This window comes from Amia ocellicauda, chromosome 17, assembly GCF_036373705.1.
Source record: "Amia ocellicauda isolate fAmiCal2 chromosome 17, fAmiCal2.hap1, whole genome shotgun sequence".
Lineage (NCBI taxonomy): Eukaryota > Metazoa > Chordata > Actinopteri > Amiiformes > Amiidae > Amia > Amia ocellicauda.
In genome coordinates this window covers 21,093,887-21,114,214 of record NC_089866.1, presented here as the reverse complement: position 1 = coordinate 21,114,214, position 20,328 = coordinate 21,093,887, and the positions used below count along the sequence as shown (strand labels likewise).

General features: G+C 39.4%; 1 protein-coding gene and 1 long non-coding RNA gene across 3 annotated transcripts; one reads left to right on the top strand and one right to left on the bottom strand.

Annotated features, from left to right (window-relative positions):
* Positions 1-2,377: 2,377 nt before the first annotated feature.
* LOC136713111 (uncharacterized) lies at positions 2,378-4,585 on the top strand. Its single transcript, XR_010804907.1, has 3 exons — positions 2,378-2,468; positions 2,551-2,642; positions 4,070-4,585. It is a non-coding gene; the product is annotated as an uncharacterized LOC136713111 (long non-coding RNA).
* A 168-nt stretch (positions 4,586-4,753) lies between these two features.
* On the bottom strand, positions 4,754-20,288 carry rflna (refilin A). Of its 2 annotated transcripts, none has more exons than XM_066690282.1 (4): positions 19,824-20,288; positions 19,162-19,514; positions 11,044-11,153; positions 4,754-10,150 (listed from the first exon to the last, which is right to left on the bottom strand). In XM_066690282.1, exons 1-4 carry the CDS (start codon positions 19,894-19,896, stop codon positions 9,817-9,819), a joined length of 870 nt encoding a protein of 289 aa, XP_066546379.1. In that variant the 5' UTR covers positions 19,897-20,288; the 3' UTR covers positions 4,754-9,816. The 2 variants fall into 2 exon arrangements, with proteins under 2 accessions (XP_066546379.1, XP_066546380.1); XM_066690283.1 differs by lacking the exon at positions 19,824-20,288 and adding an exon at positions 19,636-19,757.
* Between the last annotated feature and the right edge of the window lie 40 nt (positions 20,289-20,328).

Genomic DNA, 20,328 nt, shown 5'->3' with positions numbered 1-20,328 from the left:
TCTCATGATCATTGAAACTCCACGTGGTGAGATCTTGCATGGAGCCCCAGACCGAGGGAGACTGACAGTTATTTTGTGTTTCTTCCATTTGCGAATAATCGCACCAACTGTTGTCACCTTCTCACCAAGCTGCTTGGCGATGGTCTTGTAGCCCATTCCAGCCTTGTGTAGGTCTACAATCTTGTCCCTGACATCCTTGGACAGCTCTTTGGTCTTGGCCATGGTGGAGAGTTTGGAATCTGATTGATTGATTGATTGCTTCTGTGGACAGGTGTCTTTTATACAGGTAACGAGCTGAGATTAGGAGCACTCCCTTTAAGAGAGTGCTCCTAATCTCAGCTCGTTACCTGTATAAAAGACACCTGGGAGCCATAAATCTTGCTGATTGATAGTGGGTCAAATACTTATTTCCCTCATTAACATTAACAATTTATAACTTTTTTGAAATGCGTTTTTCTGGATTTTTTTGCTGTTGTTCTGTCTCTCACTGTTAAAATACACCTACCATTAAAATTATAAACTGATCATTTCTTTGTCAGTGGGCAAACGTACAAAATCAGCAGGGGATCAAATACTTTTTTCCCTCACTGTATATTGTAAAAATGGGTAACATCCTCATGTCAAAAACCTGTATTAGTGTTATATCTTAGGAACTGAAGCAGCTAGGCAAATGACTGCTAAAACTGGGAGTAAATGTGCCGTTTTGGCTGGATGGGAGCCCATATGTTTGTGAAAACCTGCAGCAGTAAATCTTCACTGCAGTGTCAATCTGCACGGGCCTGCAAATGGTTGCCAGGGTCAGATTACAGATAAATGGAGACGGGGCTTTGAGATTCTGTGTGTTGAAAACACTACCAGAAACGTCTCATATTTGATAGATACATGTTTCTATGCTTTTTTAACTTAAAGCCTATGGCTTGTGTAAATAAGAGATGGGATTGTCTCTGCTTCTGTAATGGTGAATTGAAATGGTCCCCAAGGAGTGGAAATAACTTATATTGTTACGATGGTAAAAGATCAATATCCAAAGCAATTATTTGTGTTCAGCCATGCATCAGAGAATTGAAAAAGGGCCCAGTCTATTATCAGATATTCAACTTTCTACATGTTTTGTGTCAGCAAAGATTTAAAATAAGTTATTAAACTTTTTAGACAGAATGAACAGACATTTTATGCAGCATAAAGGCTATACAGGGTGTGTTTTGTAAAGCACTGTCCTTTGCTTTTATAAATATTGCCAGAAACCAGAAAGTTTGGTAGGCCTCACCAATGAACTCGGAATACTTCAAGTTGTTTTCCCCGTTCCTCTACTCACTGTGTTGGAATGTATATTTTGAGTATTCTGTTGGGAAACTATTTGTAATAATATTTTACTAACTAGAAAATTACAACTTAAAATATCTAGATCTGGATCAAAACATCAGTCAGTCCTCCCATTGCATCAGGGTCTACTGGAGAGCGAAATGGTGCAGCAGCTTCCATTAATCCAGTAGCAGCTCTGTGACATCTTAATCCTGTACGGATAAATTATACTGAAGGTGAAAAATGAGGTGTTGATGCTTTTCACTGCTGGGAGCAAAAAAGCAAGTTATTCCCTCCTGGAACCCAAGCTAAGAGGAAATTTTATTTTATTCATGTTTTTTCCAGCTCTCCTTCCAGTCAGTGGCAACTGAGATCTTTTTGTGCACAACAATTAGAAATGCTTCTGAAAGTCTTCGGTACTCAGTTGATGGGTCTTTCATTAACGCAAGCAGTGACATTTCCTTTAAATGTAGGTTTAATCCGTTCCTAGGTTGGCAGACTTATTTTTCAAAGCGTACAATGATGCATTGAATCTCCTGCAAAAAAAACAACCCTTTGAGCATATAGCATTTCTGGGGTTTAAATGTCTGAGAGTCTACCTGCGTTTGAGCCTTTCTGCACTCCCTGTCCTCTGTGCCTGTTAATAGTGGAAGGAGAATATGTGCGATAGGTGTGGCTTTGAAAGGGAGATGTTTCACACCTCTGGGCAGTCTCTATCCAGTGCCGTGCTTTAGAACTGTGTATCAAGGGCTTGATTCTGGAGAAGAGTGAGGTTGTTGGTAACAGAATGTTTCCTCATAATTGATCTTGTGAGATTCTTTAATTCCCCCAACCTGCAACTCCTTGAATATCATTATTTTAGGTATAATAGGAATCGCTGCTCGAAATGCAGATACAGGTTAACATGTCATCACAAATCACTGATGTGTGCTGAGATCCTTTCATATCACATTGCTTCCAGTTGAAATAACAAGCCTCCACAAGTAGTGCTTTTCTTGTTTCAGTCATGTTCTATGACAAGAACCTCCCCCACCCCACCTTCCTATTCTTTATAACGTGCAACCCATTGAAAATGATCTTCTCTCTGGTGAAACACATTTCCTGTAAATTCTCCATAAACATTTGTTTCTGGTTAAATTTGGACTGATCAATTTGTAATATAAATTGTAAGTCCTCTGTGTGTATGCACTGTATATATAAGGTGAGTTTAATGTTTATTTATTTATTTATTTTTTCTTCTTTCTTCAGCAGCGTCTCTCCTGAATGCTGTGAGGAATTAGCCTTGGCTCCCCTTGTACATCCTGAGAGTGACTGACAGCGATGTTGTGTGAGGAGGACCAGTAAGTGTGGGGGGGATTTAGCGTGGGGCACAACAGGAGTTTGGTGTAGGTGCTTGGGGCCCAGTCTATTCACAGAGCATGGTCTCTGTGCTCAGGCTGTTCATTGTAATGTGGCAGGGCTGTGTAGAAATGGAAAGCCTTTCCCGTTAATTGAGTACCATTGTCCCAGATGCAAAATGTGTTTTAATAAGTCAACTTATCAGACTTGTAGCAATTGACACTGATAGATAACTCCTGCATTCCTGTGTGATATCTGTGTTTAATAGTCATTTTTACCGTCCCACGTTTATTTGCTTACTGATTTATTCCAAGTTAGCTGTCCTCCAAGCCCCCAACACCAGATCCCTTAGCATTTAATGAACTGTAGTCTTCCTATTATTGTGTCCCATGTTGCTTGAAATGCTCTGAGTTATGGATGCTTTGTGTGGCATTTAAACCCGGATGGTTAATGATTGCTGTGTAATCTTCCACTAAGTCGGTCATTCATCAACTTTTAGGAACCAGCCCTTCCAGAAATGTTCAGCACAGGAGTCTCTATTATACATAGCATGTCTAGGTCTTTTGTCTCACCCGGGCTTTCTCTTGTGTGTTCTGGCTGAATCTGATACCCCCTAATCCTTCAAGGATGACCTTTAAAAGGTCTTGGAGGTATTTAAACGTGACTTCCAGCACACCGCCAGCAATATAAATTGGTATATAGGATTACTCTAATTCCTGATATTCAACTTTGCTTGTAACTTTTTTTTTCGGTATTGCCGGCTTGTGCTCATCTGACATGCATGCTGTATTGTGTTACAAATAGTTACTGTATCTTTGATGTGGGGTCCTGGTCTGAATTAACTAATGCATCAGGAGTTTGAGATAAAAGGTTTGCATGGTTCCCTTGAGTGCTGAATACTGAAGCACTTTATTGTATTATTACATACTATTACATTGCAACTTTATTGAATTGTTGCCTTCAGAAATCTTGCTAAACTGCTCTGAACACTTGGAAGTATTTTGTCCCAGTGATTGAGCACTTTTGGTGAAGTTCCACTTGACTACAGCAGATGCAGTTTAGTTTATTCTTCTTTTCTTGCTTTGATTTTGATCGATGATTTGTTTTTAGAATGCTTCTTATCTAACAAGCTGAAAATACATTTGCTGCATGGATTTCATAAACAAATTGTATCTTTTATCTGTGCATGAATGAGAAGCATGATTTAGTTAAACCAACAATGGTATACAACTCATCCAAGTGCAGGCCAGGATGTTTTCAGTATAACTATACTTCTCCGCTGGAATCTTGTCTGTTTTCTTTAAGTAACAGTTTGAAGCTTCCTTTCTAAACACCCACCTCTCTCAGTAGTAGACATGTCTCTTTAAAAGAACCAGTTCTGCAGTGAGATGTGTGCCTGCTGAGTGTCCTCTTTTGCATACCATTGCAGGAAAGAATAACGAGTCTGAAGATTAAAATGAATATCCATGTAAAAAGAATGGGTGAAATATTTACGTGCTATGGTGACAGATTTAAAGAGTGAAGTCTGATGCTGTTGGGAGTCTAATGAGAACAGGACTGACTGCAGAGTGGAGTTGGAGATCTCAGCCCGAACTTCAAAGGGACTGTTTGACTTTCCTAAAGTGTTAGGGCAGATTTTTCAATTTTAATAGCTGGCCACATTAATTGTGTGACCTTTTCCATGAGGTCCCTGGATGTCTGGGAAACTTCCTTCTTTCTAAACAGCACAAATTAAATGAATTTCCTTGGCAATGAAAGAGAAATGTTTCTGTTTCTGCTGAGTGATTGTGGGGCTGTGATTGCTTTTTTTATTTTATTTTTTAAAGAATGACTGAGGATTAAGTGCTGTTGTAAATGTCCATTAGTATATTGAAAATTATTTGCGCCTATTGCAGTTAAGTTTAAATGGGGTTATTGTAATAAATTTGTTCGATCTTTGAAAGAATATTGCAATCATGGTTTTTCAAATGTTTGTGTAATGTGACATATGAATACAGTGGAATTCTGTTTACAGTTTGGGTATTTTTATTCATATTGGTGGGCATCAGTTTCATTGTTGTGCCACTGTAGTACTGACTGATATGTTGAGGATAAGCAATTGGACAACACATCATTCAGGGTTTTTAAACATTTTTATTAAGATATATATTTGTCTCTTTAAATTATTTTCTTTATCCATCATTCAAAAAAAAGCATCGACATTGGAAATATACAAAAATATAAAGGAATTATGAAGTGCCTTATTGCCACATATACAACATGAAAGTATTTTACAAGCACATAAATTGTCAAGACGTTAGGAAAATAATAACAAGGATAAAAATTAAGTAAAACATTACACCTCAAGAGTCTTAGAACATTTCTCTCTCTCTCTCGCTCTCTCCATCTTCAACTCTGCTCATACCTTCATCAACCACTCCAGCCATTGGTAGCAAAAAGGTCAAGGTATTGTTTTGTGTAATGGGTCCGTCAGGTTGAAAAGCATTTTTGAAAGAAGTATAAATTGTGATCCAAGAAAGACACTTGAACATGCAGAGCCCACTGTCTGTCATTGTCAAAATCGTGTTTTTTGTTGTTGTTGTTGTTTTATGCCACCTTCTACATCATTAGCATGTAGTTGCTGCTAAACGACCACATATTGCAATGGACGAGTCCCTGTTATCTCCTTCATGGGGTATGGCAGGATCACCCCAATTATTATTTTGCCTACAGGAATATCTCCAGAATGGCTTTGAAGAAAAGAGTCTCCCGCCAGTGGGCTGACAGAGTTGCACTGCATGACCTCTTTGGAATCTGCAAAGTACTTGCACAACTCGGAGAAGTAGAATGCAACCACACTGCCCTAACCTGTTGCTTATGGCTGTAACAATATGACCCATAAATCAGGTTTAATGACTGGTGTGACCAGTTTACTCTTGATTCCATGCATCCTTTTTCATAAAGAAGTGCCCCAGACTGCCTCATAATGACAGCACTGGCAGTGGTTGTCCTGACATGTATCGGAAGAAAGGTGGTTTCTGAGCAAAGACAACATGGCACTGTCAAGGCTATAATTATGGCTTTAAGATAAGCTACTTTACTTCTGTCTTTAAAGTCTACTACCTTCCTTTAAATCTTTCTTGTAACAACTTAACAGTATCAGCTCTACAGTCATCCTTGTAAAATTGCATTTAATAAGCACATTTCATTTTTCTCCTTAGTCCACAAATCATTAAAAAAAAGGTTTTGTTTCACTGTTGAACTTAACAGCAGACTACATTTTGATTACTCTTTAACAGTTTTCATTTGGAAAAAAAAGCAAAGTTCTTTATGCTTCAAAATTACAGTAATTATCATCTTTACCAGAATATAGGCAGTTTTAGGAAATCCTAGGGAATACGCATTCATTACTGTAGGGCAAAAACAGCATGTTAACAAACTGAGGTAATGAATTTGAATCCAGAATTCCATAGTCACTGTTTTTAAGATTCAGGTCTTATTTGTTGTTGTTTTTTCGCTGTGCTGCAATGCCACAGTGGCATCAATGTTACTCCAGCTATGACAGTGTTATTTCATCATAATTAGGCCTGACATTAATCAAACCCTTTCAGTGACACACACAATAAAGCTAGACTTCAGTGAAGTTTAAGAGGAGCCCACTTGGCCGTGGCATTTGTTTTGGTTTTCTGGTTGTAAAAAAATATATAGAAATTTACTAATGTACTTGTAAATCAAGAATACCTTAGCTGTCCATGAAATCGGACACCTGGCAGCAGTTCAACTTGGATAACATTGGCACCAGTCATTTTTTGCGAAGGTTACTGCTAAACAAATCACGATTCTGTGGATGTGTGCTCCACACGTCCTCACCATGCCGTATTAAATGTTTCAGTAGCACAAGCTCCAGCAGAAAGGGAAGGCTTGTTAAAAGCAATGGACTGTTTCCCCCTGTCAGTAGACTGAAAGTTTAAGCCACTGCTCTGGGGAATATCCCTAACTGCACCCACCCCAGCTGTAAAAAAAAGCCTTTCTGTTCCTTAAATAAACAACCATTAAAATATCTTACAGTAGGTGCTGTATCTTAGTCCTGGCTCACCTACATAAAGGAGACCTGTTACACATATTAGACCCACTTTACTATGGTTTAAATTCACTGTTTATAGTATATGTCCCCCTTTGCTGTACTACTGTCTGGGTGGGAAATGGTTAATACGTTCCTCATTTTTGTAAAAAGTAAAAAAATATATATACTAAAGAATATTATTGAAAAAAGTTTTTAAAATCAATTGTCATTAGCAGTGATATATATATACAAAAGCAACCTTGTTCTTATCTTTCACACATAGATTTGGTCACCTTTCAAGTACAAGTCTTCTACTTAGGAGGGCTTGCTTTATGTAAAAGACTGAACAGTTTGCACAGCAAACAACAATGATAGACGGATGAGAAGTTATAACTGATGGAAAACAGCATCTGATTTTTTTTTTTTTTTAGTGCAGATTTCTGATCCAAATCTCCCTCCTTCAATGTTTGCATTTATTACTATGTAATTCCAGACTTCCTTATCCTTGAGGTAAACCTTTTTGTGTGTGATATTTCACTAGGTCACGGGTAACTTTCTGTGGATTAGAAATAACTGGCAGGTCAGCTGACGCTATTTATAATGAGCAAACTAGAATTGGCAAGGGAAGTGTCTCTTTAAATAACAACCATTTCAAAATAAACACGCAGCTGTATTGCTGGTTGATGAGATTCAGGTAGGTATACGAGCTGCTGCACTGTTTTTATAAGGGCTTTTGTTTAAAATGCTTCAGCAGTATTTATAAACACCACGGACAAGCTGTAAAAAGCAGATTTATGATTGATTGTACTTCCTGCCTCATGTCCTGCTTCCTGTGCCAGGCCGGAGTATCATGCTTGTAAATCACTGCCTGAAAAGGGCCAGCTGGGGGACTTTTCACTCCACCTCACTTTCTGCCCCTCCACTAAACCTGTGAATGCTGCTCTGAACGCCGCAGACGGCAGCCTGTGTACCAGACATGCACGGAGGATTCCACACTGGCAATACTTCCTGCCAGGCAAGGCCTAGTTTAGTCTTGAAGGGAGTCTGTCTGAATAGGTATGGAAAACGGGCTTTCCAGTAAATATACGGGACTAGCGCATCCAAGCCAAACTGCACTGAGCCAAACGCATGTAAATCAATGAGGGGACTCCACACTGGCCAAAATATATATAGTATGAGAGAGACACACACACACCTTATTATCGTAAGATTTATGTAATGGCTAATTTCAGTGTATATACATTTTACCAGCATATTTAAACGATTCTTTAAAATGCTTTTATTGAAATGTATGAGCCTAAAAATGGCAAACCCCAGACCTGCGGCCACCAGATTGTTGTTTTTAGCTGAAACGGTAGTATTAAGCCTAAGCCACTGAAACATACAGGCCAGGTCTGGGGAGCAGAATGCTGGTGTTTATTGGAAGAGACGGGGATATCTGTATATTCTTTAAATTGCTACACTAAACCTTTATTAGATATATATATTTTGTCATGTTTTAAAAACAAACAAATAGGTATTTAAAAACCATCTGCTTGACAATCGATGCAACACGCAAATGCTACCATGTCTATCTATATTTCTTTCTTTTTAGTGAGAACCATAACATTGTCAATGCTTTAACTGATCATACTTCTTTACAAAATGAAATGCATAGTTGGCCTTCGTATTGCTGTCATTGCACAAGGAAGAAAAACTTGGGCAAATCTGCATGGATAAAAGCTGGTTCTATGAAAGACGACAATGGCCACGTCCAACAATGATGAATTAAAAAATTACGAAGAGTCCAGACAGAAGCAAGAAGGCTTTGTGAATCTGATAAAGCCTGACATTTACTATACAAATTGAAACCAGTATATAGGAAAAAAAATTGCAATCATTGGATTTTGTTATGAAATCTTTGGTCCAACTTATGGACACCTCTCTCTCTCTCAATACATATATTCTCTCCATATATAAGATGGAAAATTCAATATAAACCAATGCAATCACTTTGCATCAATCTGTGTTTTACAGCTATACAGTATTCTCCTATGGCAATAATCACTTCCAGCACACAGTTCCCCAGGAATATGAATCATTGTAACTGCATTCCACCAATACATGATTTATGCTGCATATAAACTTTTACAGGCAATATGATATGTCAGGGTGATCTACAATTTAACTGAGCATCATTCCTTAAACAGATCAGAAAATCATCTAAAATATTAGTCCTGACACTTGAAAAATACTCTGCTGGCGGTCAGCAGTGGTTAAAGGGATACGGTAATTGTAAAGTAAAACCTATAAACTAATACGATCCTTATTTAATTACGAGATATTCAAGACTGCACGATGGAATCTAGCTGTTGTGTTATGGTACTTTTCGTGAGAATAAAATGTAGTTTTCCATTGCCCATTTTTAACACATTCAGAAGAAGAAGGATGATGATAAAACAGACATAGCAGCTGATCTTATTAGAGTTGCTTGATTCCCAAGAGTTTGAATATTTGGCTGCTGTTTGGCTGCAGTAACTACATCACTTTAATAGAGTCTTCAAAACTAGGTCACTTTTACATAATTCCCCCTATAGTGTTTATCTCTCTAACTCCTCTGGTTTGATTCGGCACCCTGGTGAAATGCGGAGGGGTGCTCAGATCAGACCGAGAGTAGTTTCTTAATAAGTTACTGTAAGTGATGCCGATCTAGGTCGCTGATCCTCAAAACAGAAGTGACTAAGGAATGAAGGGGAGGTGTCGGTCTCTCTGCTCAAGATAAAAGCTACAAGAGGCGCAGAGAGAGACATGGATTTATGCTGAAGAGAACTGCAAGAAACAACAAAACACAAGATTCAATAAAGAAGTGTTTCCCTATACCATCTGGACTATAGCAATAACTTAATTTAAAAAAAAAGCAAAATAAAATCAGATTCCTGCTTTGTGGCAGCACACATTTGTGTGAGTGTGGTGTATGGACACGGGGACACACAAGGCAATCATTCCAACCTTTCATGTCCTGCCACTGAAATTTCAAGTACCTATTCACTGATAGCCCAGCATGTCACATGTGTCACTCTTACTCTCTGTCACTGTTCTTCTCACTCACAGAAGTGCGTTGACAGCCCATACAAGCAGGTGGAGATGAGGGTGAGTTAGAGGTCCTCAGTGTAGATTATGCAGGGGCTGGCGTCCTCGCTGGACTCCAGCTGTACACTGGAGACGAACCACCTCTTGGCGCTGGCGCTGTTGTAGTTGAGGGTGGTTCTGTAAATGTTCTTGGCGTGCTTGGGGAAGATGATGGTGGTGCTCTGGAACCGCAGCGGTTTCTGCCGAGGCTCGAAGTGCAGCTCAGACTTGTAGTTCCGCCACGTGCAGTTAGGGGCCGCTATGACCGTCTCGCTGTAGGAGGTGACGGTAGGAATGGGGGCGCAGTAGACGTTGTCTCTGTAGTGCTTGTCCGAGTCGTACTTCACCTCGGAGTTGCACCTTTTGGGTTGAAAAGTAAGGAAAGAAAAAGGCAAGTTAAGTACTACTGTACAAATGCAATTATATTTTCACAGATTTACAATCTAGTTAATTGGAATCATAGTTTGGTCTTCCTTAATTACCAATCAAGAGTACAGTTGGTATTTCATTTGAAAGATGTGGCCCTGGAAACGCTGCTACTTTAAAAGACAAAGCTTCCCGATTCGATTTGTGCCTTCCCCATTGCATCACATTTATCTGTGTTACAGACAACTGAAATGCATGATACCGGAGCCTTTTCTATGCAATGTCTTTTAGGTCCTAACAAAGACTTCAGCCATTGTTTCACATTGAAACACTAGATGGCACTATAAACAACTGATAAGGATCTAATTCACAGAACAGCTAAACTACTGGATTTCCTCTATGAACCACAGGCAGACTGGCCAAATGTATTTTAAGTCGGTATTAAGGTACTCGGAAATGTTATTTTATACTTTCCCATTGATATGCTGTATCTTACAGGAAAGGCAAAAACATGTTAATTTAGTTTAGCGTTAATGAATACCAATTAATCCCAGCATATAGGTATAGTTCAATTTCCATATCGTTTTGATTGTAAATCTTCATTTTTTCAACACCTAATATCAGAATAGTCATCAAATATAAACTACAATAAATAATAAAATACTGTAGTACAAACTGAAGTAAAATTAACATTTTACATTGTTTATTTTTTTAACTCTGGACCTCATTGCTGACAATTTCATGAGTGCAGCATTTTTTCTACAATTTTGATGCATATTAAACTATTATTACAATGTCACCTTGCACACTATAATTCTGGATGTGTTCATCTATGAGAGCAATGGTCTTGGACAATGTTGTTAAATAATTAACTCTCATGGGCTCACCTGATCTCTCGCTCTGGCTTTGGGCTGACTTCAATGCTCTCTCCAAAAATTACCGGGTACATCCTAGACTTCATCTCCGTCCCGGTGGAGTTCAGCAGGAGGTATGGCAGCTGGGAACGAGAGGGAGCACAGAGTGAGCCTCACACATCTGTCACTCTACAATAAAAAGTGACCAGGTCTTTTTAAACATCATGGCATTTATACATTTTCTTGCTGCTTCTCCAGCCAAGCCACTGCACAAAAAAATCTTGGTAGCAAAATCAATTTTGTGTGTGATAAATGACTCGCATGCAACAGGATCTGTGGTATTTGCATCTGTACTTCTTCCTGCTAGTGCTGTAAACTTTCTATCTCACATGCCTGGTTTGTGCTTTTAACTGAGATCACCCACAACCAAGAGATTCTGGAATTTGGAATTTGAATTTGGAATTAATGTAGAACAGATAAAAATAACAACTATGAAAGTCTGTTAGGAGGAATGACTTAATTTTTGACAAGAAAATCCCACCTCCATTTTAATGGCCAATTGCAAGGAATAAGCAATGGCTCTGATTCAAGGTTTCCCAAATCAGTAGGTCAGAAGTAACCAGCGACTTCTCTTAAGCATGCATTTTTGCCAGTTTCCTTCAAATTAAAGAAAGAAACAGAGTACTCCCAATTAATAAGACTGATTTCAGGGAAGTGATCACAGTAGTGAGCTTTTAGTTTTTTGAGCTTGTGATGTTTTTTACCAGTCTGACTGACTACATGTAGTCTGCCAAAGCTATTCATCAGGTGCCGTATGCTGGTACTTTAGTAAATTACAGAAGGTACAGTTTTTCTCATTACATAATTATTCCAATATCCCTAATGGTATGTACATTTACAATGTGCCTTTAGAGACAGCTGCGCTTCGGTGGTAGTTAGCTTTCGTGTTTTGGCTCTCTCCGCTTCAAGTGCTGTACATGTTGTATGGGCAGTGAGGATAAATACTTGGACGTTGTCTGATAAAGGCAAATTATATTTTTCAAACAGGGCATATGCTGAAAGAGACTGCCAGCATGCAGCTTTTAACTTAGTGTATTTATTTTTCTTGGTAAATATGACTTGAAACCCGATGTATAATCCCCCTTCTGTGTTTCCTCCATTGAGAGCCCTGGCTCTTTTACTGAGCTCAGCAGAAACAGTGAGAACAATATTCCTTTTGTGATGCAGTCTGGTTTAATGCTCAATCCCTCTGTCTATCTCAGTGGCAGGGCGGGAGATTTACTTGTCAAAGCACATGTCAAATCAGGTTTTGGTAGCCGAAAGCTTCTTAGAGCCGATAAGTCATGCAAGCATTCAGCGTCCAAAAACCAGTTATTCAACCCCCAGTTCGAGCAGTACAGTAGCTGTGTGGTTTCACATTGACATTGGTAACCCAGTAAATAAACGGAACCCGTAGTCTCTCCTTTTCTGTTGTCTGAGCAATCTTTCGTTGTTAACACAAAATGGTTGTTTAGTCTCCATGGAAAGTCATGGTCTACAGGGGCTGTGCAGTGAGACTGTCTTTCCCTGTCTGCAGCTCTTTATCATATCCCATTTCAGTGAATATCCAACTCTCACATATCTGGCAGTGTGTTTGTGCTTCCAGGCTGCAGTGCAGTGTTTTGAAGGTTTTTAACCTACTACAGGCGATTAAATGTAAATGTACCGATTTGACTGAGGAGGGGGTTTTAAAACGAGTGTGAGTTTCACCTTTGTTGTTTTTCCTTGTAGCTGTCTTATCAAAATTACACAGAACAGAGGAACATTTACTCCCAGAAAGCGTTATGCACATGGAAGATTTCATCAATAACAGTTCTGCAGAAGAATATGCTGCAGTTAGCAAATAAAACTTGTTAAGCCTTGCATTATACTGCACTCCTCTGTTAGAAGCAGTAACACCTTTCTCCTCTCGGCCTTTAAAGAGCTTGGCAGGTTTGGATTTACATAGACTCCAGACAGTGCGACTGTCCTGCGGTGCAGCACACCAAGTACACACCTGCTATACAGCACTGGTCTGTCTTTCTTTTTTTCCTCCCCCTCACTACTAGGCACTTTTTATCCAGTCCATATGCTTTCAATAAGACTAAGAGTGGAGGACCGTGCACAGAAACCTCCATCCTACCCTCTGCAAAACCCCAACAGCTGACCCAGCCTTTGTGCTGTAGGTCAGGCTTCTCCTTAACACCTTCTGTATGTCTGATTTGGTAATGGTGGGATTTGTAATCATATTGCATACAAATCAAAGTTTTAATGTCATCCACAGGCACCTTTGCCTTTTCATTGAAGGTTTTCTTTTCAGTATCACAGACGGTCAAATGATTTAGTTTAGAATAGTTTAGGATATCTAAACATGGAATAAACAAAAACACATTTCCCCATGTCTGTTTCCTCGCTGTGGGACAAAGCGGAATATGTCAGCTCTGTCTCCGCAGTTTGAGCACCACTCAGTCCACCTGCTCAACTCATCAGCGCACTTCAATAAATTACTACAATACTGTCAGAGTTCTTTCCAGTTGCTGAAGAGACTATAGGTAATTTGCCAGAACAGTTATCTGCTTTTGATACTGTTTATGGACATGTGCAATGTAAAGTAAGTAAATCGAATTCACAACAATAAAGGAACTCTTGTGGGTCTATGTTTCTGATAACGCCTGCTATAGGTTTGGAGATAGTTGTCATTGTATCATCACTTTTGCATATCAGTTATTTAGCACAAGAGTATATCACCTATACCACCCCAGCCCCACTTCCTGCCAGTTTCAATGCCTGTGCCAGAGTTGGCAGTACTAGTATCCACTGAAGGAAAACGCAATACTTTTTTTTCCCCTTTTCTTCTCGTGAAGGAAAAATGCCCTACCCAGTAGTCATACTGTCAACTAAAAGTGTCAGCTCCAAAAACGCAGACATTTTGCCTGGTGTGCCGATGTTTAAAACTGAGGCTTTCAATGTGTTTATATGTTCATGGACCCCACACAGACAACCCTGAACTTTGCTTTACCCTAAAATCCAGTTTCTTCCTTTATAAAAAAAAGTATGGTGTCTGCATGAAAATTACCAATTTATGTAACCAACTTTGCAAACCTGATCATAATTTAAAGTTAAAACTCCTGCAGTTTCGGGAAGTGTAACATTGACAGAATAAAACCGAACTCTAAACTATGAAGGGGAGCTGGAACTCTTCAGCTTGAGATCGGTGATGCTGTTTTAAAGAGAGCACAGTCACCCCTGCAAACTCCTCAGTGCTGACACACTTCATAATTGTATCAGCCTGTGGTACGTTTTTGTGCTCTTTCTTACAGTTGTGCCTTACATGGGTGTAGCACTGTGTACAGTACACGTCTTCCAGTGCTGGGGTGTGTTATCTAAGAGGAAGGACAAGGGGATCTTTGAAACAAACAAAGGCAAGCCCATTGTGGCGCCGTTTCCAACCTAAACATTTCCCTCTTTCTGAAAGCTGCAAAATTTGCTTTTCCTGTTACCTTTAACCCCTGCTCCCTAGAAATGAACTCTTAGTGGAGATGAAAGCAAACAAAGAGACCCCTTAGAGTAAATAACACTGTCAGCGTTTTCCTCCAAGGGCCAAGTTCAGGGCTTATTGGCAGCAGCCAAAGAGAAACATGTGCAATATGCAAAATATTCAGCAGGGCATCCAGCACATGGACAGCGTATGCAGCTCCAGACTCCTTTAATCATTTTCTCCTTTCAAAGCATTTTAGCCTTCAAAAACTTTAAGTGGTTAAAAATTATTTATACATGCTTTTCACCTCAGGATATGCCTTTAAAGACAAATGAAACAGCCACATTCCTGCCATAGTTTCAAGGGGTAAACCCATCCATTTGTTACAAAATGCACCCCTACAGAGTAGAACACCAAACAGGGATTAAACAGCTTGGTAGATATCGCAACCTTAACCACTGAAGAGTTATGGAAGCCGATCATAATGCTTTTCAGATACAGCATTACATTTTCATAGGGGATGCTATAGACCTATAGGGGAACACGAGGCTGGAGAAAACCTGTTGCCCTTATTTAAGCCCTGGATACACGAAGGGCTGCTGCAACTTTGCGTTTAGAGAATGAAATTAAAATCCCAAATTCCCTGCCTTTCACAACAATCGTTCAGGTCGTGTGTCATATAATCCCAGTCAGCTCAATCAAGAGAGAGGAAAGAGAGAGCTCTATTATTGATGTGTCCAGCTGCGGCTGACAGTGCAACATTAATTGAGTCTTTCAAGTACTGCCAGCGACTGTCTCTGTTCCTGTTGTCCTCACTCTCGTTATCACCAGTACGGACCAAAATGGCATGAAGGCTTTAGTGGTGGACTAAAAGCACACGCTCTTTTCCTCGCAAAGGTTCTGTTCACAACAAGCTTTCAGCTCTTGAGATTATGCCCTTTTGTCTAGGTATAACAGTATGTGCAAAAATCTTGTGTTATTTTTTTAAAATGCAGATCCTTCTTATTCTCCAATGTGCTTTAAATCTTTAAATCCATTCATTGCACAACTTGAACTTGGGACTTTCAGTAAAACTGTTTCTTTCCTCTCTTTTTTTTATTTTCTATATTGGCTAGAAATACAGTCTGGCTGTTTATAGCCCTGGTTTGTTGGCCCAGTTTTAAAGCATAAACATCGCAGGATGGTAGGTGGGCCTGCAAACACCCCGGTCTTCACATATGCTATTTATATTGCACACATCAAGAACCGATTCCCCGGGGATCAGTGCATCTGACTCAGAATGGCCGATCTGACTGGAGTTTAGCACCTAAATGTCGTCCTGAACTGGAGCTGAAATGAAGCAATCTTGCATTCATATTGCTGTCATGGGAATTTCCTTCCTTTACATTTGTAGCTACAGTGGGATAATTTGAAATAGTCAATGTCCTTCAGAAAGTGTCAGGAACAGAGAAGAATAATGTTTTGATAAATGATCAACAAAGCCCTGCTCATTTGTTATCTCAGGTGGAGGCGGCCTGTTTCCTTGTTTCCAAAAAACGCTTCTTTCATTCAACTGCACCCGGCCTACGTGCATTTAGCCTCACACTCCCTGACTAAAATGGAGAACCACGTGTGGGGAATTTACCTTTGACAAATACACAGAACCCTATAGGAATTACTATAAATCACAGGCAAAAAATAAACCAGGAGGGAAAAAAGATAACACCTTTATAAGCTTAACTGCCATGGCGGTGTTTATTGACTTTCCTCCCAGTGCTCACTACTGGTCCACACACACTCCCCTCTGATTAACCCCTAACCTACCCACGACCGCAGAGTTTGTTTTCTTTAGACAGTCAGTTCATGAAGAGAAACTACTTTTTAATGTACATTTTTGGGTGCTCTATAACCACTTAACCAAGGAGACCTAAGAAAATAACACAACATCGATATATAAATAAAAGTATGATGTTTACTACTAAAGTTTAGATTAGATATCCTACTAAACTAAAGGATTAATCAGTGCTACAAATATGTTTACTAGCTGTTTACATACTTCATTTCATGCGCAGCTGAATTGTATTTTTATCATTGGACATCCCCCAAATGTTCTATATAACGTTACTCATGCTTTGTTCTGTTCCAAGGTGGAACTTCTGAGAAATCATTCCATGATAGAACCTCAAAACAATTAAATGGAATTAACTGAGACATTTGCGCCACAAGCCTAAGAGTAAGCAGTAAAACATAGCATAAAAGGTTGCAGGGAATTGTGTAGGAATAGTTGATTTAAAAACTATATTTTCTGTTGAACACCATCTGCGGCTGATTGAGGTAGATGGTGTCGGTGGCCTTTTAGAGATAGTCGAAACCCAAATAAGAAAACTAATCATTAAGGTGTGTAAAATCTGATGCCCGAACTACTCAGATTTACTACTTGACTATATTACCACTGTCATAAACAATAACCGATGTCTAACAATGCAATTACAATATATTTCTATCCATTTGTTACTGATGTTGGAATGCAAATGCAAACACTCCCAAGAGAATCCTTGCAGATTTTCAATTTGGAGTCTTAATAACTGTTGCTTTCATAAAGCCCTGAGGAATTTAAACGCCTAACAAACTGTACACTGTGTGCCCTGCTCCTTCGGTGAACGTATTAACTGCCTGCAGCCTGGTGCACACTGGACTGTGCTGATGCAGGGCCAAGTGGCTGTCCTCACAGCACAGTGAAATGTAGATGTGTGGGAGAGTAGCTGGGCAATGCGTGATCAGGCTTGATGGGCAGCGGAGGGCAAGCGCCTACCATCCCGACTGACAGCCCATCTCAGCTTACAGGCCAGCCTGCCACTCGGAAAATGCGTGCATGTGACAGATGGTAGCAAAGCAATAATCAAAGCACATTCACGCTCACTGCTGGGGTACTAGGAGGCACACATCAGACGAACAACAAAAATCACTTGCTCTATCTGTAACAAATGTACACATACATATTATTGTCTGCAATATAATTCCCCCGTTTGAATGACATAACAGAAATATGAAGTGGGGTAGATGGATTTACTTTTTCATGTTACATTTCAAAATATTAAGACTAATAATGTGACTGTTTAATTAAATAGTACCCCTTCAATAATGGGTTAATCTGTATTATGCAAACTACTCCTGTGTGTGAGTAAGTTATTGTAGGAGGCAAGGCTTGACTTGGAAGGCTTGGAAATATTCAAATGTTTAAAAAATGAAGAAAATATTCAGTACAGTTGCACAATATTGGTTAAATATTACCGCACCCTGTATGAGGGTATGTGTATATAAATTTGTGTGTTTTGTTCTGAGGAAGTCTAAAACATGACTGTGATTCTTCTTTCAATCTTTCCCAATGAAAAAGTTAATCCTATAACTGCTAGAACTGGTATTTATCACTCCAGAACTGCAAAAAGGTTAATGTGAACTGTCAATTTTAAAACTTAAAAACTGTTACACAATTGAATATGACGCTATGACACATATGCCAGGAAAGTGAAGATTTTAATCACATTTTCATTCATTCATGTATGTCTTTGTTGTTATATCAATACTGACTACGTGGAATACCTCATGTAGTTTCAGTAGGACTGTTCCTAAGACTTGCTTCTTAACAAAACAACTGTTCAATGTACTGTTTCAACTACATGGAAACAATTTGCCAAAGTACATGGAATAACGACTGTTACTGAGATCAGCATGTATAGTTAATCTAATATAATTTCTAGATGTAGCATTACATGATTTATGGCAATTACATTCGTGATTGTCACATAAGGACTTTGAGGGAAGAGGTATACTGACCTGACCAAACATTAAGTATTTAAATTTACAATTGTATTGAAAGGTATGCACAAGTAATAAATAAGTGTAATGCTCTTCATCATGGTTATAGTACTTCAGCCTTCATTATCATAAAGTACATGAAGAATCCAATACAGACATGTTATCCAGATACCAAACGATATTTAAAAAAATGTTCAATCTTAGGTCTATTAAAAACATGTAAAGATGTTAAAATATTAAAGTGTTAAATACTGACATTTGTTAGCATTACGATGAATTTATTTTTGTATTACAATATTATTTGTATTAATGTATTTTAGTCTGGTAGTTAAATAGCCAACGCAAGAACGCGTTGTTGTTCCTTCCAGGTGTTTGCTTTAGACAGATGTTGTAAATCGGAGCAAAGAGCTGCCACAGATTTATTTTATTTCTGATTATAAATACGTTTTTCTTGACACGATTACACCTGATCCTATGTATTCGTTATTTATGCAGGTCGTTTAATGTGGATTGTGTAGCCAGCTCACGATGAAGGGATTTGGTGCACTTGTTTGAAAGACTGGCTGCACCTTCTTTTGAATTTGCAAACCTATGCACAATAAGTCGTCCACCTCCGTCGTATTATTTAACTAAATCAAATTAGTATGAAGTTATAACATGTGGCAGAATATCATGCGAGTGAGTTATGCTACCTTTAGTTTACTGCAGAAACAACCTATGTGAAATAGAAATCTAGTCCAATTAGGCTCATTGAATCATAGCCATTTATGAAAACGTTTCAATATTATTTTACTGATAATTGACTCATTTGTTTTGCTGCAACACAAATAACAACAACAACAACAATAATAAATTCGTACCAATTTGCCTTCTTTGCTCTCCTTTCTATAGTTGTATCCATGGTGCTCGATGGGCGTGCTGCTGCCACCGGCTCGGCTCTCTATCATCGCCGGGGAGAGCGAGTAGAAAGGCGGACTCGGGCTCGGCGGCAGCCCGGAGTCAGGACTGTCCAGCAACCCCTCCCGGTTCTTTCCTTTCAGACTGTCATCCATCGCTTGCAAGTGCAGATGCCCCACCATTTCAATACGAGACTGAGGGGAACTCACTCCGGTCAGTCTTGGTACGACGTATATTGTTAAGAAAATAAGCGTCAGGAAATCCAAACCCAATGAAAGGCAAATCCGGGAAACTCTTCTGTTTATCAGGAGGAGACCTACAACAAACCAGAGATATGTTCACTATAACAATATACACGGGATTTGTATATATCCTGTGCATATACAAATACAATGTTTAGATCTTGACCCTTTTTTTCTTTGCCTTTTAATACATACATTGAAACTGACAGTCGATGAGAAGTTAGTTACAAAGTTGCAATAATAAATAGTAATGTGTCACAGCGCCTGAAAACAAGTAATATACAGTAGATGATGAACACAAAAATGCCTGTTCAATAAGAAGACATGTGCGTCACCGTGCGTCACCGTGCGCTCCGGCAGTGACAGGTCGCCGCAGTCGTTACCTTGCGCTTCACGCTTGTCCGGCGGCGGGACCAGTCTGTCAGCGCTTCTCAGATCATGCGAGGGCCAGTTCATTTATGCGAGGAGCCCACGTAGAAATGATTGTCCATCGGCATGCACTGGAGCTACACTTCACTGCATACTGGAAAGACGGGGGGAAACACCTTTTGCTTAGAAAAGAAATGAAAGTAGCACAAGGTAGTTTCAGCCTGTTGCAGTGCGCAGAGCCCGTGTGCTGACTCTGTCCGCCTCAAGTGAGGTTCCTTTAATGAGTGCCAGCGCGCTTGCTTTCTTTTTCTGGTACCTGGAGCGAATCCAGTCGCTGTGATGAACTGGGCCGATTCCAGATCCGGCCGGTAGGGTGAGCTCGTATATACATGGATACAGAGCAGCTGTTTCGAGAAGGTATACAGTGGTATAAACAGAATAGCAATTAGAACCACTTGTGTAACATATATTTATATTGCTTTCCGAAAGTGAATGTTTTTAGTCTTTGTATTGTGAACT

Bases quoted from the DNA above. Each gene is read 5' to 3' on its own strand.
- rflna (XM_066690282.1), bottom strand. From the start codon at position 19,896: ATGAACTGGCCCTCGCATGATCTGAGAAGCGCTGACAGACTGGTCCCG. The intron at 11,154-19,161 runs GTACGAATTTAT...TCTCGTTCCCAG, and splicing joins AGAGCAAAGAAGGCAAATTG to CTGCCATACCTCCTGCTGAA. The intron at 10,151-11,043 runs GTGAGCCCATGA...TCAACCCAAAAG, and splicing joins AAGCCAGAGCGAGAGATCAG to GTGCAACTCCGAGGTGAAGT.